Below are 18461 nucleotides of genomic sequence, written 5' to 3'. Positions count from 1 at the left end.
TCTGTTAAACAGAAATCAGAAAATTGTAAATTTTGAGTACTACTTATATTGATAAATACTATTAGAATCTTAAATGTCGCAAACTTAACGTAATCAGCCATTCACACAAATTTACAGTATTTTAAATGTGGTTTCTCTAACCTAGCTATTTTTTCACACCATTATAGTATTTTAAATTTAACTAACCTAAACAATTATTTCCTTCATTTGATAGGTTTTAAATTTTGTGAACCTGACCTGACAAGCGTTGAAATTAGTTTTGGGTATTTTAAAAACCCAAACCGTCAAAACTAAGTAAGCTGTTTGAAATATCGAAATGTATTTTCACAGAACGATAAAATATAATGAGAGGGAACTAAATATACAATTTTTAAGAGTTTTTAATATTCTTAAAAGGGTACTTTTTTTTTTGTTGGAATTAAGTTGGGTGATATTTAAAGTGTGAAAAAAAAAGCTGCTACTTAAAATGTTCCTTGCTTGTCCTACAAAAGAGTGTTTTTCAATTCCATTTGAATTCTTAGAAACTCAGTAGATACTGGGGAGGGCTCTGATGGTCATGAAATTTGTGGAATAGAAATCATTAGGATATAGAAAATTAAAGGGGAAAATGCTTATAATATGAAATGAGATCCATCTATTCAAATAAATAACAGAAAAAAATTTTGAAAAAATATCTAAGTAAAAAATAGGGTTTTCTAATGTTTATTACAGTCATTAATACAAATATATGGCATTTTAAATTTTTATTTTGACCATGAATGTAGCAAGTTCAGAGGGCATACCAGTTTACATTTAGCATTTCATCCTTCTTAAAAATAATTAATTTGAAACTATGACAAACAAGAGATAAAATACTGTAGCTAGGCAGATGTTTTTTCTATGCTTTCACCAGTGACCAGAAAGGAGCAATTTTATGGAAAGCTCCTTGAAATTCGCTTTTTTTTTTCTTCTCAAGTGTTTATTAATTTTGTAAAGGTTTTAATTATTTTGATTCTAAAATTTTTTAATCACTATCTAGGTAAATATTTAAAATTACTCCTGCTTGAAAATAATTAGAATAATTTAACGAGCATAAAGGAATTTTTTTTTTTACTGACTGCAACATTGTAATATTAAAGTGGTTTTGTATCTGTGTAGCATTTTATATTAGGTCAGTTTGTTTAGGGTTTCCAACAGCTATCACCATTTTTTTAAATTCTGTATGGTATAGATAATAATAAAATTGTTATTCACTTTTTAAAATGAGCAAAACAAGTCGTACAAATTGGTTAGATATATTTATTTTTAAAATTGTTCAAATGATTTAATAATTTTTCATGTGGCTGACAACTTAAACCAACTTTTTGCTGTAATTATTCTCACCAAAACGTGTTATAACTTGGGCTCTGCGGATTGGTAACCTTGGCTTCTAGGCTGGATAAGGTTGATCCATGGTAAAATTGAAAGGTTTGGTTCAGTCAGTTACATTTAAAATATGGTGAAAGCATTAATAAAATATTTAAATTCTTGCTCAAGTTTTTTTGGAATGTGTACTAGAATAGTACCATAAGTGTAACATAGTGCACCATAATCATACTGTAATGATTAATTATTCTACCGTAATGCAAAGAAAATTAAGGAAAATTAAATTTCTCATAAAAAATAACTAATGGGATTTTCAGACTCCCAGCTGGAAAATAATTTAGCATTAATCGTAGATGCTGGAAAAAATTTATTTTACAAATTTATCTCACCGAATTCAATCAGCAGCTACTTAAAAAATTTACAAATATTTGTTGTCATCTGTTTTTGTGAGTTTAATGTGCAAAATTTAAAAAAGTTGTATATATTTTTTATTTATTTGTATATATTATTGGTTTTGTTAGGTAGTTGTAACACACTGTCAGAAAACTAATCAGCTTCAGCCAGAACCATTGAAGTAACTGTCAAATACAGTTATAAGAAATTTAATTTAAAAAAAAATTCTCATTTTCACACTTTTTAAAGGGTTGATGGTGGATAATGTAGAATTTAAAAAACCGTCAGTATGTGCTCTTGTATTTGTTTTTTATAATTTTTTATAAATCCCGGGTATTTTACATATTTATGTTTAATGAATCATAATTCTAGCAGTAGCCTTGCTAACCTTCATATTGACTTAAAAAACGTTTTTAGTATGTTTTTGTGTAAATTTAATTTTTTACATTGTCGCAGGTCGCGTGAATTCTTAAGAGTATTATTGTATTTTTAAATAGGCAAGGTGAAGGTGTTTGCAGTTCTAGGGGTTAGTTAAGAAAGTGAATCGTTTGTTAGGCTAGATCAGCAACGTTTCATATTCTGTAAAATCAATAAATAAACTGTATGAATTCTCTCGCAAAATGGTATTTTATACTGAATGGACTACAGAAAACTCTGTAGCTGTGAAGTTCCTGGAAGTAGAGACAAATTGAGTGGTTTACCAAATTATAAATGAGTAAATATTAAGTATGAAAATTTTTTTTAATTGTTGCAAATAAATTTTGTAATTATTTTAGTAATTTTCAGTTAAATATATATGTATGTTTTTAAAATGATATTTACTTTACCGTTTTCTTGGACACTAGGAGGTTTTTTTCTTCTTCAGAATCTAGTTGGAATTTGAAAACGTTTTGTTGTAGGATTACCACTTAATGTTAGTAGTACTCAAAACACAATCTCCAGGGTTGTTTTCCATTAACTAGTGACTGTGTTTATATGTTGTGTCGACATTGAGGGGATGGCTCGAGGCAACTGCGGAAGGGAGCGGGAGGGAGGACTGGGATTCGAACCGCGACGTGCGAGTCCAGCGTCTCCCCCCCGTGCTGGTCTGACTCGTCTTCACTTGGTTGTGATTCCTCTCCTGCAATTTCTATAGATACTTACCAAGTGTAACATAATGTGTGCAAAAAGTTTACCAAAACTTGCTTGACACTTTTACCCACATTGTTACACTCAGTTCACATCTGTGGAAAATATTTGTTACAGAATAACAAATGTGAAGGAGGTATCAAGTTAAAATTGCAGTTTCAGCCCTTAAATAATAAAGAGTAGTGATGAGGAACTGGAAAATGAGCGTGGCGCATGAGGCGACCCTTCTCTAACTTCCCGACCTGGCTCGGGACACGGACATACAACCAACACTCAGTCTTAGAGGAACTGCAGTCAGTGTACCGTTGGTATTCTACTGTTGCATGCAACGCACATCGCAATATTTGTTTCTGTAAGAATTGATATGTCTTTATTTACATTCTTAAGGTTATAGTAGATCTAAAACTTCCATTTTCCTCCCCATTTAAGAATGTAAAAATACGTAGAACTGATCTAAGTGAACTTTACCACTGGCAAATCATGATACTGGATGCAATTTGGAAGGGATTGTACTATAACTTGTAATACCCCAAGTGTCTTAAAGAATTATTAAATAAGTAGGTAAAAAGATTGGGAAACTCTTTTAACACTATGGCCCTCATTTAATAGCTATCAAGAGTCAACAACAGAAGCGACACTAGGAGTAAACAAAGAAAATTTAGTGACTCCTACGAACACTTGGGAGAAAAAGGATCGTTATTATAGATTTATTAAATAAAAACAATTACGTCTATAGACTTCCTTTTTTATTAATCATTGTTCTTTTCTTTTTATTTTAATTGATTATATTTTCCTTTGTAACATCTGTTTTTCATTTATAAGTGATCTTACATCAACTATTTACTATTACACTTATTAAATTATATTCTTTAACTTTATTTACGAGAGGTCCGGCCCTAAGTGTTTAGCAAAAATTACAATATTTAAAGAAATGAATGAAATTAACATCGCTAACTTTAAAGGTTGTACATATAGCCTTTGCAAAACATCATATGAATTTCCTCTCTTCAAACTGCTTTAACTGTCCGCTGCCTTTAACTGGGTTAGACTATTTTTGATTTCGTAAAGAAAATGATTGAATGATGCGGGTATCACCCGGTGCTGTAGATTGGCGGTGATTGAGGTAGTAGGCCTAAAGATGGTGGATTCTGCTCAGAATCCGACTCTAGAGATTCTGGCAGAGGATTTTCGTTGCCCCAAACTTGGAACCCTGTCAGAACAGGTTGTTGGTCCTGGCGCTCAGGAGAGGGCGTCTCGTTTTGGAAAACCCGAACCACGATGCGCGGTAGACGCGGAAGTATCCATAATTTAAGAAAAAAAAAACTAAAAAAAAAAAACTAAAGTTCTCTACTTTTTACTAATCTACTGACTGGTTAATCTAAATTTTCATGTAGGGACTTCATCCCTATAGTCTGAGAAGACTATATAATACAAGATGCGATGCCGATAATTCGCCGAAGACCGCAGCTACAAGAGGTACCAGTCAGCCAGGAGGCGCGCACCGAAGTCTCTTCAGCGCGGGATATCGTCAGTATATCATAAGCGCGGAATCTCTAGAGAATTGGAGGGGGTTAGGCTCTGAGCCGAAAATTACTGAGCCCACCCGAAGGTGTCCGGCATAAAATATATTAGATCTTACTGGAGTGACTGCGCGACTGAGGCGCTATCTTCTGGTGGCGAGAAGAAGTTCTAAGAAATCGACTTGGGGCCAACGTGTGTGGAGCAACCAGTGTTGCCACCTAGCGCCACGAGATATAAGGGGGAGAAAGGTTGTCGTTACCTCCACGCGAACGCGCTAGTGTCGGCGCTGCAGACGCCCACAAGTGGCGTTAGTGACCATGGCTGTCGCTAGATGTCGTTAAAGACCAGAATCGTATCTGCGGCTGTCAAGCCTGAGATGGCCTTGAATTCGGTTACCGTCCCCAGGAGTTCACAAACGGTCATCGCTCCTGGCTTCAATACTGAGAAGAAAGGGTGGGTGAGCAGGGGGGGGGGATGGCTTCAAAAAACGCATGGTCTGTGGGACGCAAGGCCCACGAGATCCTCCTGTCGTGTCTTGCTGCTAGTGAACCTTATACCGATTCGTGACAGTGTTAGCAGGGCTCAGCACTGCTCCACAAGCTGCTGTAGGCAAATTTAGTAATGCGGAGAAATTAAGTTACCGGCCTCCGACGTGCCTATAGGCGGGAGGAATGTAGGCCAGACTGCTGTGCTAACCTAGCATTAGGCTGGAAAAAAAAAAGCTCACCTCTGAGAAAAGAGGCTGAGGGCCTGGTAGTAAAGATATGAGGAGTAAAAAAAAAAAATTGGTTGTCTGTAAAGTCGGTTTACGGACAATAGTTTAACTTGACGTCATTACAAAACATTGATGAAATAATTGCATTCTTTTATGAATAAAATTGAATCTTTTTTATTTTAATAATAAAAGAATAAATACTTGAAATTATACTAGTAATCAGATTTTTAAAATGCAAGAATAATTAACCTTTATTGCCGAAATTGTTGTAATAAGCAATGAAAACCACATATTAAAATTCGTCGAGAATATTTTAGGTTTTTATGCCTTCCAGTGCTCAAAATGATATGCAATTGTGGGCCCGGGCACGAAATTTTATTTATAATTCATTAATAATAATGCCCCTCGCGATAAACAAAGGAAAATATGTATTAATGTGTGCCTGGTTCCCGCGCCAGCTGATAAAGAGCACAATTCATTCGGTTCGCGTCTTTCACCGTAGGTCGCAGCACCGTAGGGGAATAATGTTATTTCGTTTTTATAATACAATTTTATAACAAATACGCATCCCAAATACACCAAACTTATTTATAATGTGTTACAATATTTTTTAAAATATTGTGCAAAAAATCCCGGGTGAATTGAATCCCGGTTGAATTATTATGTGTAAAGCTGGACTCCCAATCATCCGTTTCATCCGTCCGTCACCCGTCCGTCCGTCAATCACGTGACCTGCAGCCAATCAGATGGCCCGAAAAATTCCATCCGTCCGTCCGTCAAAACCTTGCCAAGCTTTAGCTTTTGACGGACCAACGGATGGTCCACCGCCTTGTTAAGTCGATCGTCTTCATTACGACTTTCCGAAAACAGTGTTCGATTTTTTAAATTTGCAATATATAGAAGGCTGTGTCGTATTGACCGATTATTATTGTCATAATAACGGTAAATATTGCTTATGAGAATGAGCTTTTCGGAAGATATGCTCATAAATTACGTCTGGGAAAGGGAGCATTTGTATAATATATATATAGCAAAGACTATCGGGATAAGCAACTGAGGGAAAAAGCCTGTATAGAAATAGCTTCTTTCTGTTTCCTTTGACGCAGTAATAAAAGAAGCATAATTTTATTTATTGCTGGCATGATTAATGTTATTTTTAAGACGGCACCCGTTTAATCAACTTGTCAAAGCATGGTTCCCGCCTGTCAACTTATTATCACATTCATAAAAACAAAAGTAAATTATTTTCACCAAAAGTTTACCTATAATTGAGAAAGTATGTGGCGGAAAGTTGTAGCACTGATATTTTAGAATAGTAACGGACGGACGGATGGCGGATGGTTGAGAGTCGGTAATAATTTCCGAGAGAAATAACGGACCGAAATTGACGGACGGACGGGTGACGGATGGATGAAACGGATGATTGGGAGTCCAGCTTAACTGTAAAACACCATTGTTCGTTAAAAACGTATTTGAAAATTCAACATTACTTTTAAATAACCGTACCGATTGTGCTGAAAATTGGTGGACAATTGTTAAATTATATAATATTAATAATTCAAACGACGAAAACACGATTGAAAAGTGAAATCAATGGTTGTTCCAATCGAGTGGAAGAGAGATATGGCACATGTGTACATTGAGCGTAACAGGACACATCCGTAGTGGGACAAAGTGCATTACGGGACACTTTTTCATGCGTGCAGCTGGCGTTCATCGATTTATTAGACGTCACGTCAATAAATTTCCAAAAATATTTAAGATAACAAAATTTTAAATAAAACGTGCCTAAATATCTAAGCCACGGCACAAACTGAAATCTTTTTTATAGTTGTTTACAATGTATGCATAAATATACTATCATGTAGCAACAACAACAAAAGATAATATATCTACTCCTCTTAGCTATAAGGCCCTGACAGAGATTAGTGTGTCCTTTTTGTTTCAGTTTACTTAGATTGATTTTTACGTCAAATCGGTTGATTTTTACGTCAAATCGGTAAGTTTGTTTGTTAACCCAGGGCCGCCATGGATGTGGATACGGATCACGCCGTACACACAGTCAGAATTCCGCTAACCAGACAGTTGACTGAGTCCCAAACCCCTGGACCCAGTACTACTGGCGTCTTACACCAACCTCCCGCATGTAACAGTAATATTTATAATACTAACTTTCCTATCCAAACGTATACCTCGAATCTAGTTAATTATCATTTGCCGATATCAACCAAATACATTATGAGACTTCAACTCAGGTCTATATCAATGGTATTAAAGCATGTGAGACAAGTAGCAGTGGTTTGCTGATATCTAGCGATGTGGTGGTAAGGACAACCAAAATTCAAAGGACCGTTACTGTAGTATAAAAATTTTATCTGACTTAATTTTAAATTATTTGTTTTTTTTAGTGTTACTATTACTGACTTTTGTTAAATTTTATCAGTGACAAAAAATGTAATAGGGAAAATATTTGTATGGCTGCAATAACAATATATTTACTTAAAAATTAATTGTAAAGGAATTTATGTAGTTAACAGTGTCATTTATTTTGTCTTATTTTATTGAAATTATGTAGTACTGCTTTTTTTTTACACTTTTTTTAATAGTTGAAGATTACAATGCAAGAAGTTAGCCAAAATTTCACCTAATTCAGTTCTTATGACAAACATTTCTTTCTCAAGTTTAATGTGATTTATTCCCTTTTTAAAAATGTTTCTTCACTGATAAGTGAACAAAGATTCTTCCTTCATTTTAATTACACTATTATTTGTGGGTAAACTTATTCAATAGGCACGTTCCTTCTTTTAAAAATTAATAATGCTTCCATTTTAAACTACAAAATCTGATATGGGGAAATAATGTTTCATATACATCTAGTTATGCTATTTCTGAAACAGGTTTTTGGAACATAGGCTATGCTGTTGGGGAAATATTCATTTGCAACTGCAAAACTGTCTTGTAAAAAAATTGTGTGCTTGGAGTCCATATGCAACATAAGTGATAGTTATTGCCTATTACGTATGGCTAGAATTATTAGTATTTTTTTTAACAAGAGATAATAATTAAGAATAGCAAGGATGCTGGTATGATTTAAAAAAAAAAATTTAGCGTCAATTTTTAGCTGTTACGAAAGCTGGGGAATAGACAAACACATGCAGTGTTACAAGAATTCCGTAGCATCACTGCTGTGTCATTTCTACCTCTCCCCTGCCTTCTACCACTAGTAACTAGTATATAACATACCTACCCCGCCCCTCCCCCTTGTCTTCTTCCCATTCGAGCGCTAGCGCATGCGTTGGAGTGGCGTCGCCACTGACGCACTCTCCTCCTCTGTTGGTTCCCCCACCACGCACAATAAATAAATAAATTAATTTTGTGGACACTATAACTGCCGCAATCTTTCACTAATCATTTCCAAACTTATATATAATATCTAATAGTGGAAAATCTTGGTTGAGTTATTTAATGGGCAATATCCGACTAAAGGGGTAGAAAAGGGGAAGGTTTTTTGAAAAACAGAAAAATTGTAACTCTATAATATGGAAAATATCATATCCATTGGAACGTATTATAACTCGTAGGAATTATACCAAAATCTTTTGTCTGAAAAAATATTTGATATGACCAACTATAATTAAAAGAGATTGAAAAAACAAGGTTTTTGAGGGCAAAAAAAATCATAACTCTCTTTGTAGGCAAATCAAATTTGTCCAGATTGTTTGTTAATTTTATAATTTTTATCTAAAACTTTTGTCTGAACCAATTTTTGATAAGACAAAACATTGTTGTAGGGTGTCGAAAAAATAAAGGGGTAGAAAAATAAAATTCATGATTTCCGTACTATGTACACTAAAAAAAACTGTTCTTTTTTTATCGTATAAACTTAAATTATTATCTGGAACATTTGTCTGAAATGAATTTTTATACGACCAACCATTACTGCAAGGAGTTGAAAAAAGGAAATTAAAAAAAACTTCCCTGCCATGTACGCTTTTAAATATTGTTGAAAACTTTTGTCTCAAGTAAATGTTATGCACAAACCATTACTACAAGGGGTGGAAATAAGAAAGGTAGAAAGATAAAAAGTCATTACGTTTTTAGATGATGTACTATCAAATCCATAATAATTTATTGTAAAACTCTGAAACTTTATCTAAAACCTTTGGCTGAAACAATTTTTGATAAAATTATTGTAAAAACAGAGGTTTAAATAGAATAAAAACAATTAAAATTTCCTTAGTATTAAATTCATCTAATTTATTTTTGACCATCGTAATATTACCTTAAACCGTTGTTCTAAAATTTTTTTATATGACCATTTATTAGTGCAAGGGATAATATAGTGTTTTTACGTCAAAAATAATTGTATAACTACCTTAGTAGGCATAATGTGAAATTTGTAAAGACATTCAATGCTGGATGCATTGAGTTAAAATAAAAACATTCAAAATATTTTCACTGCATGGAATGTGAGAAAATGTTTAATCACTCTTTTTTGAATATTGGCAAAAATATAGGATATGTACATTAAGTTCTTAAAATGTTCCAGGAGTATATAGAAGTTTCCAAACCATTTTAAGAAGGAAATCTACCTACTAAATCTACCTATGTCTGTAATTTAATATTTAAATTTCTCCTGTTTCTTACATGTATACAAAAAAAATCACAGAAATAATTCTTTTTCTTAATTTTATATATAGCAATACTGTACATTATTTTGTAAAACAATATATTTACTTTATTAACTTATTACCAGTAAAAACACTAATCTAATAGCAAATCCAGGCCTGACACCACCTGGGCCTAATGCAGTGTTTAGCTTTCCCTCTGATAATACTAATGTACAACTGTACATATTTACTTTAATCAATGTTCAGGCGTGTTTCACTGTAGATCATCCTTTACTTATTCTACTTAATAATTATATTTACTTTGTCTGCTGTTTGTGTGCTTCTAGCATTAGTGCTTTCATAGCACATAACTCAAATTATACTTATCCCAGCACTTTGCTTTTTGAACAGTTTTACAGAATTTCTCACAGAAAAAGTGCCCATACAATCTTTTGATAAATTAGTTTTGTAATTTAAACTCTACTTACTTAACCTATCATAACACCAAATACACATGACTGTTTTGTGTTCCTACTTCACCTCATAGCAGTATGTATTCAAATTATAATAGTGCATACAATACTTGTTTTTGACTCTAACATTTGTGTGCCATATTTTATAAAGTATGAGAACTATTTGAAAATATTATTAAATATCTTTTTCTACAAAAAACTAGGATTGCTGAATGCAAAATAAAGCTTTCATCACATGACACCATAATGCCTGAGAACAGCATAGTCGGAATGTCTCAAAAAAGAAAAGTTGCTTGATGATGTAGTAATAACCAACTCGGGATGTCCTTGCTAATAGCACAAAGCAAACACCAGATCAGGACAGCAGGTGTGTGCACGGCTCTGGTGTTGCAGGGACCGGGTGCCGGCCTTCCTGCGCAAGCTGTGGAAGATAGTGGAGAACCCGGAGACAGACAGCATGATTCGCTGGAGCAACGTGAGTAGCTGCCTGGCGGGCCGGCCTTCATGGTAGCTTGTTCTCTGCTGGGCAGTGTACACAATAAAAGAATTTTACATCAAAAACCTTTAGTTGTGAATACAGAATGTCGTAGGTTTACGACGACAAAGTTGGAGGGTGATAGTAAGAGAACCTTTTGTAGTGCGAACTTTTGAAAGTTTCATGTCATGTACAACAAGAATTGTAATGACATGCATTAATTTTTTAGACGTAATCGTTTCAATGATGATAGTGGGTAAAAATACAGTATGTTCTCCTAACATAGCAATTGAATCAATTTAATTGACTAATTCGTGGAATTGGCACACAAAGTTTACAAAAACTCAAAAAGGGTGCCATGAAATAAAATTATCTTAAATAAATCAAAACTGATTTTAGTTATTAACCCTTTTAGTGCCAAAGTCCGATAAATCGGCTTTGCCTTGTTGTGCGAGAATTGCCAGAGCCGAAAAATCGGCCCAATTTTTTTTCCGTTTTCAAGACAGGTTTTTGTTACTAGCAGCACATTCCACCTTTGTCTAATGAAGTGTCCTACTATCTAGTTCCTTTTTCTGTAAACAGGTAGCGAATGTGCCCTACTATTTAGTTCTTTTTTCTCACAACAGAGAGTATGAGTGTCATACTGCTGGACATCGCACAGCGTAAGAAACCGCGTTTTGCTGCATTTCTTTATTCTAAAGAAACACGTTTCCTTTTGAAAAAAAAATTTGTTTCTTTTGTAAATTCTTTATTTTAATTCTTTTATATCATAAAACTTGAGGGCTGATCGCGCATTGCCGGTGATTTCGAGATGTTAACTATGGGCGCCACCACGTGGAAGGGCACGTGGACCCGGCGGAGTCTCTCACTCAGGGCGTGACGTAGCCCAAGTGGGGACGAGTTACCAGCCCTTTCTATCCTAGCTACCCAGACCTGGCCCGCTCTAGGCGTCGGGCACGCCACACTCCTAGACTCACTCACCACGTGATTAAATAAGTACTCACTTTATATTTATTCTCCAGATTTAATTTCACTAACACGTCTCTCTACACGCCCGTTACACGTTACACATTACACGGTTAAAAAGCCTGAGGCACGAATCGGTTTAGGTGAAGGCATGGTCCACACACGTGGCCATGCTGCAAAGTTTACTTATTACACGGTGATGAAAGAAACTCGACTGAGACAATTAATTAATTAAACAGTCCGCTGACCGAGAGCTGCCCCGAGGATGACGAGCGAAAGAGATTCAGAAATACTTAACGAGACAGAATTACTTGGTCAGTGCAGAACAAAGGTTGAAGTCCCCGGGGTGCTGGCGCGTCTGCTCTCGGTCAGTGATGAAGATCGACTGGGCTGAGCTCATCGCTCGCAGGTGGCAACATGGCGCCCTTCGCGCCAACACAATTACCGTTACTATATTCTACGATTCCGTGCCCCGGCGAAAGTTGAGTAAATTACAGATAAACATTAAAAATATATAAAAATTACTGACAATGGAAAGTTCGTTACTATTTACTTATTTAATGACAATTTATGTAAAAGCATTCCTACCCTCGTCCAAGTCCGTGCCTGTTCGGGTCCGCCCGGGCAACGTCTATAGTTATTTAAGGTAACCTATTTAAATTAAAGAAAACACAAGTAAATTGCACAACACTGGGGCAAAGACGAATGAAAACAAAAAGGGTTTACAAATAATATTAAAACGTAGCAAATTAGGGGTGCGGCGCACTGCAGCTAAGCGCCCTCTTGCCGGGCTAGACACACACGCACACACGCACGCACGAGCGGGAGGTTTGAATATAGATGGTGGTTGGGCGGTGTCGTATCGGGCTCAAAGGGGCCGCAGGCCCGGACGACGTCAATTGCCCCCTCCGAAAGTAGGCCGATATGACAGCGCCGTTTGACAGATGGTTGGGGGGCGTTGCCTGTGGTGTTTACGTCGCGCACTCCCACGTGGCAATGTTGATGTTTATGTTTGTGCGGGCAGGTGGCAATGTTGACATGACGGACGGACAAGCAATGTTTACACGATGGAAGGGCGAGCAATGTTTACATGATGGCGGCGAGCAATGTTTACATGATGGCGGCGAGCAATGTTTACAAAATGACAGTTGAGCAATATTTACACTATGGAGGACGATACACACGGACAGAATGGGCGCTGGCTGACTAACCTTGTGGGTGGTGACCCACCAGTTGTCCCGAGCCCCAAATCTGCGTCAGCTGCGGCTGCGGCGGCTGCTGCGTGTGATAGCGTGGCGGTGGCCAGGGCGCCGGCCGGCAGGGGCGGCGGCGGCCAAGGTCAGGCGGCTCGTGGCAGGCGGGCAGCAAGCGCGGGCGGCGCTCGGCACGACCCGGCTCAGCCTCGCCGACAGGCGGGCGCTTCGCGGCCCGTCGTGACAGACGGGTGACAGGTGTCGAAGTCCGGGTGGTGGTCACGTTCGGTGGTGGGACGGTCGGGCGTCCCGGCGTCGTGGCGTCGACCTGCATCGCGACAGGCGGACGCAGGGAGCTCAGGCGATTCTTCACGGTGCGGCGTCCCAATGTTGCCAACTTGCGACATTTGGGTGGCGTCTCGTGCGGCAGGGCACTTGACCGGTGTTCCGGTACTGCGGCGATCGGCGTCGGAATCGGGCGTCGTGGCGTCTCGGTCGTTCCGGGCGTCGCGTCAGGTGGGCATGGAGGCGGCTTCAGTGTCGGCGTCGCGCGCGTCTGTCTCACTCGGGCATGATCAACTGGCTGTGCTTCGAAGCCAGGCGGGCACAGCGGGGCGAATCCGGGCGGGCACAGAGGAGCGAACCCAGGCGGCGGGGCGGCGCTCAGGCGTCTCGGCGTCAGGGCCCTGGACATCGTGTCGCAAAGCGTCCTGTTTGCTACTGCGCACTCTGGTGGCGGTGACGACGGCATGATGACGTCGAAGCCAGGTGGTGGCGACAGGGTGACACGAAGCGTCGGCGTCGAGTCTGGAGGCGTCCGTGGCGAGTCGTGTGGCGGAGACGATGCGGGTTTCGCCGGAAATGACCTTGGTGGCGTCGGGACGGCGGTTCGGTGCGGTGGCGAGGTCATTCCGGCGTCGGGAGGTGTCTCCGACACGAGGCGGGTGCTGGACGGCGTCGCAGACTGCGGCGGGACGGTCGTTGTCGGGCGTCGCTCGGTTGGCTTCGGCGAGTCAGGCGTCATCATAGTCGGGATGAGTGGCGTCAGGTCGGCGAAACGAGGTCTTGCTGGCGATGATGCGTTAGGACCAGCGTCGGGAGACGTCAGGTCGACGAGAGGTGCCGAGGTTGGCGGCTCCAGGACAGGAGGTGGCGGAAGCGGAATTGTCGGCGTCGGGACGGCGAGCGTCGGCGTCGGGATAAGTGGCGTCGGGTCGACGAAACGCAGTGTGGCAGGCGGCGGCGGGATCGGACTTGTGTCGGGAGACGTCAAGTCGATGAGCGTCGGCACGGCGGGCGTCGGGACGGCGGCCGTCGGCGTCGGGACGACGGGCGTGGGCGTCAGGACGACGGGCGTCTTTGTCAGAGCGGTAGGCGTCGGTAACGTAACACGTGGCGGTGCGGGTGACGTCAGGACGTACCTTCGTGGTGCTGGGGTCGGCGTCGTGCGTGAGGAGTCGGCTTGGTGCGGCGGTGACGTTCCGGCAACGGGCGGCGTCCTTGGCACGGGCTGCGTCGGCGAGTCGAGCAGCGTCTTTTCCGGCGTGGTTGGCGTCGGCGTGAGCGGAGTCGTTTTCGGCGTGGTTGGCGTCGGCGTGAGCGGCGTCTTTTTCGGCGTGAGTGGTGTCGGCGTGATCGGAGTCGGTGTCGGCGTGAGCGGCGTCGGCGTTTCGGGAAGCGTCGAGGCGTGTCGTGGAGGATTTTCCAGCGTCTCTGCCTCGTACTGCGCCTGGGTGGCTAGGTAGGCAGTGCACCGTGCGCACGTGAAGGTAAAAAACTTGCGCAGTACGGTCCATTCACGTTCGCCGATACAGCCACGATGCCACAGGCCGGCACATTCCTGGCAGCGGTATCCCTCGCTACTACCTCCGGGACACGACCTAGCTCCACATTTCGTCACGCCGTGTATGCGGTACTCCGTACAGTAGCCACACTCGTATCCGGCGGCGGTCCTGCCATGCAAGTCCCAACTCGGGCGGGGAAAGTAACACCCGATACACTCGTCCGGATACGGATACATGTCTACGCACGTGGTACTCTGCACACGAACAGTCCTCACGAACACATCAGCACTGTGTTACTTACTGCGCTCGGAGTCCGTTGTTTGTGCGCGGATTCCTGGAAGCGTGCGCTTGGCTGATCACGTGGCTGGCGCGCCAGAGTCCCGCTATGCGCTCCGCGCGAACAATAGTTCCAGCGCGAACTTTAGTTCCGCGCGCTCCGCGTAACAACCGCCTATCTCACACGCTCGTACAGGTCTGGTTTTCGCGGAAGATGTAACTCGCCCCACGTTGGGCGCCATTTGAGGGCTGATCGCGCATTGCCGGTGATTTCGAGATGTTAACTATGGGCGCCACCACGTGGAAGGGCACGTGGACCCGGCGGAGTCTCTCACTCAGGGCGTGACGTAGCCCAAGTGGGGACGAGTTACCAGCCCTTTCTATCCTAGCTACCCAGACCTGGCCCGCTCTAGGCGTCGGGCACGCCACACTCCTAGACTCACTCACCACGTGATTAAATAAGTACTCACTTTATATTTATTCTCCAGATTTAATTTCACTAACACGTCTCTCTACACGCCCGTTACACGTTACACATTACACGGTTAAAAAGCCTGAGGCACGAATCGGTTTAGGTGAAGGCATGGTCCACACACGTGGCCATGCTGCAAAGTTTACTTATTACACGGTGATGAAAGAAACTCGACTGAGACAATTAATTAATTAAACAGTCCGCTGACCGAGAGCTGCCCCGAGGATGACGAGCGAAAGAGATTCAGAAATACTTAACGAGACAGAATTACTTGGTCAGTGCAGAACAAAGGTTGAAGTCCCCGGGGTGCTGGCGCGTCTGCTCTCGGTCAGTGATGAAGATCGACTGGGCTGAGCTCATCGCTCGCAGGTGGCAACATGGCGCCCTTCGCGCCAACACAATTACCGTTACTATATTCTACGATTCCGTGCCCCGGCGAAAGTTGAGTAAATTACAGATAAACATTAAAAATATATAAAAATTACTGACAATGGAAAGTTCGTTACTATTTACTTATTTAATGACAATTTATGTAAAAGCATTCCTACCCTCGTCCAAGTCCGTGCCTGTTCGGGTCCGCCCGGGCAACGTCTATAGTTATTTAAGGTAACCTATTTAAATTAAAGAAAACACAAGTAAATTGCACAACACTGGGGCAAAGACGAATGAAAACAAAAAGGGTTTACAAATAATATTAAAACGTAGCAAATTAGGGGTGCGGCGCACTGCAGCTAAGCGCCCTCTTGCCGGGCTAGACACACACGCACACACGCACGCACGAGCGGGAGGTTTGAATATAGATGGTGGTTGGGCGGTGTCGTATCGGGCTCAAAGGGGCCGCAGGCCCGGACGACGTCAAACTGTTTTCCAGAAATTTCTACAAATGTATTTTTTTCAAAGTTATGACAACAATCGTTCATTTATGTAAACGATATAGCTATGTAACTACCAGTTTCGTGGATATTACAAATTGCGTAGGATTTTATACCGTTGGTTATTCTACGTTGAAAATTACTATTGTAGTAGTCATAGTAAACACGTTTTCCCGCATATTTCTCAGTGGAAAGTGATGTTACTCTGTTTCAAACTAATATATTACCGCGAAACTTTGTGCGATCAAGGCTTTTGTTCTCGTTTTCATAATAATGTCTCGGAAAAGAAGTTAAATGGCGGGTAAAGATGACAAAGAAATGCTCGACTATTTTTATTTGCTCGATAGTGATATTAGTGAAAGCAGGCCCGTCAAGAGGGGGAGGAAGCAGGGGTAAAATCCCCGGGGCCCGACTCCCTTCAGGGGGCCCCGAGGCCCGAGCATAGTATTTCAACATTTTCGTTTGAAAAGGCGATGGTAGATTTAAATGACTATTAAATGTATGTATACTTTGCACTGCAAACATATGTTATTGTCTGAGACCTTTATAAAAAATTTTATTGGATATTATTCCCGTAGTGATGGTTTTAAAAAGCGCTTACTTGCCATAAAAAAACCGGGTAAATTATGTACTGTCTAGCAAGCAGCGAGCCGGCGACACTTGACTGACTGGACTGCTAGTACCTGGTGCTGATAAAATGAAGTTACATTTACATGTATGCATGTAGCATCGGTCGCTGTGTGAGTGTGTTAGTGCTATACAAAATGTAGTATATTATAACTCATGCAACGTGACTTTTACGATTGTGCGAACAATTCCAAGAATTCAATAGTTGGCCTTGGTAAGTCAAGTGCATCTAGTTATCTGCTCTTCAGTTTAAGCACATGTAAAGTTGTTCATAACGTCTGTGCATGTGCCTGTTTCCATGTTAAAATTAGTCTCTGCAGTTTACACTATACCACGTCTGCAGTCTACAATCAATCAATTATATATTAAATTAATTTAGGGTTGTGCAAATGGTTGGTAAGTTACTTCGAAATCGAATTTCGCCACTTTAATTTCGATTTCAAATAGAATTTAAGTTATCTAAATTCGTAAATAAGCGAAATATTTCAATCCAAACAAATTTTTCATAGTTTAACAAAGTTCGTTTCTTTTTAATTGATTCAGAAAAAAAAATATTCTGTGTATTTTAAACACATTCACATATGCAAGTAATGCAAACAATATACTATCTATTTGAAAAGATTTATATTAAGATTTATTTACATGCTATTTAAATAGTGTGCGTGTTTATTTTTGCTCTTCAGTGAAATCGCAATAAAGTGTAAACAAACATGGCCAACAATGTGAATAGCCAGGTACTATTCAGTTAGATGCTGACAAAAATAGTATTGTACTCACGTTGTGGCATTGTAACAAAATCATGTAACATTTGAAAAAAAATACCTGATTCATTTGTGCTATCAAACAGCAGAGTACATATTTACTTCTGAATGTACAATTTTGAAATGTACAGAGTGGTCAACTTTATTCATATTTTACGCACTTTTCTCTGCGTATTAAAATGTTTATAATATAGGTAGTGTCAATAAATAAAGGCTGGATTCATCTAACAAGAACTTTCGTTTTCGTTTCACTTTCGCGAAACTTCATAAATTTTCCTTCGCTTTCGTTTCGTGGGGGAAAGGTTACAATCACACAATCCTATAAATATATAAGTTTTAAATAGATGCAAAAAAATAACCCTTTACTATAACCAACCTAGTAAAATCTGTTAAAACTGATAATTGTGTTAGCATTAAGTTAACTGTTTTTTTAGGTATGATTATTTTTAAGTGGTAACTATCATGGAATACCATCATAAATCTGGGGCACAGAAAAGAAAAGAAAAGGCTGCTCGGGACAAGATTTTTAGTCGTGGCCAGAGATATATTACAGGCTTTGTAGTTACAGCTAAATCGGAGGACAACAGATCAGACTTGGATTGTCGTGGTCAAGGATACGATAATGGCAGCAACATGAGTGGCATTTACAAGGGTGCTCAAGCTCACATTAAGAAGGAAAATCCACTTGCCATCTTCTCACCTTGTGCATGCCATAGCTTGAATTTGTGTGGAGTTCATGCAGCCGAGAGTTGTGTTGAAGTTATAAAATTTTTCGGAGTGTTACAGAAGTTGTTCACTGTTTTTTCTGCAAGCCCTCAGAGATGGCAAATACTGAAGGAAAATACTGGCTG

At 40.1% G+C, this 18461-nt stretch overlaps 1 protein-coding gene across 1 annotated transcript in view; it reads left to right on the top strand.

Moving 5' to 3' along the window:
- The window catches only part of LOC134540439 (heat shock factor protein-like), a 58218-nt gene that overhangs the window by 2002 nt on the left and 37755 nt on the right, over positions 1 to 18461 (top strand). The window contains exon 2 of the mRNA XM_063383189.1: positions 10578 to 10659. Within this exon, the coding sequence (XP_063239259.1) occupies positions 10578 to 10659 (82 nt within the window). The remainder of the gene's footprint in view (positions 1 to 10577; positions 10660 to 18461) is intronic.

Source organism: Bacillus rossius, chromosome 16 (genome assembly GCF_032445375.1).
Source record: "Bacillus rossius redtenbacheri isolate Brsri chromosome 16, Brsri_v3, whole genome shotgun sequence".
Lineage (NCBI taxonomy): Eukaryota > Metazoa > Arthropoda > Insecta > Phasmatodea > Bacillidae > Bacillus > Bacillus rossius.
Note: the sequence above shows the minus strand (reverse complement) of the source record. Positions and strands in the feature narration are given on the sequence as shown.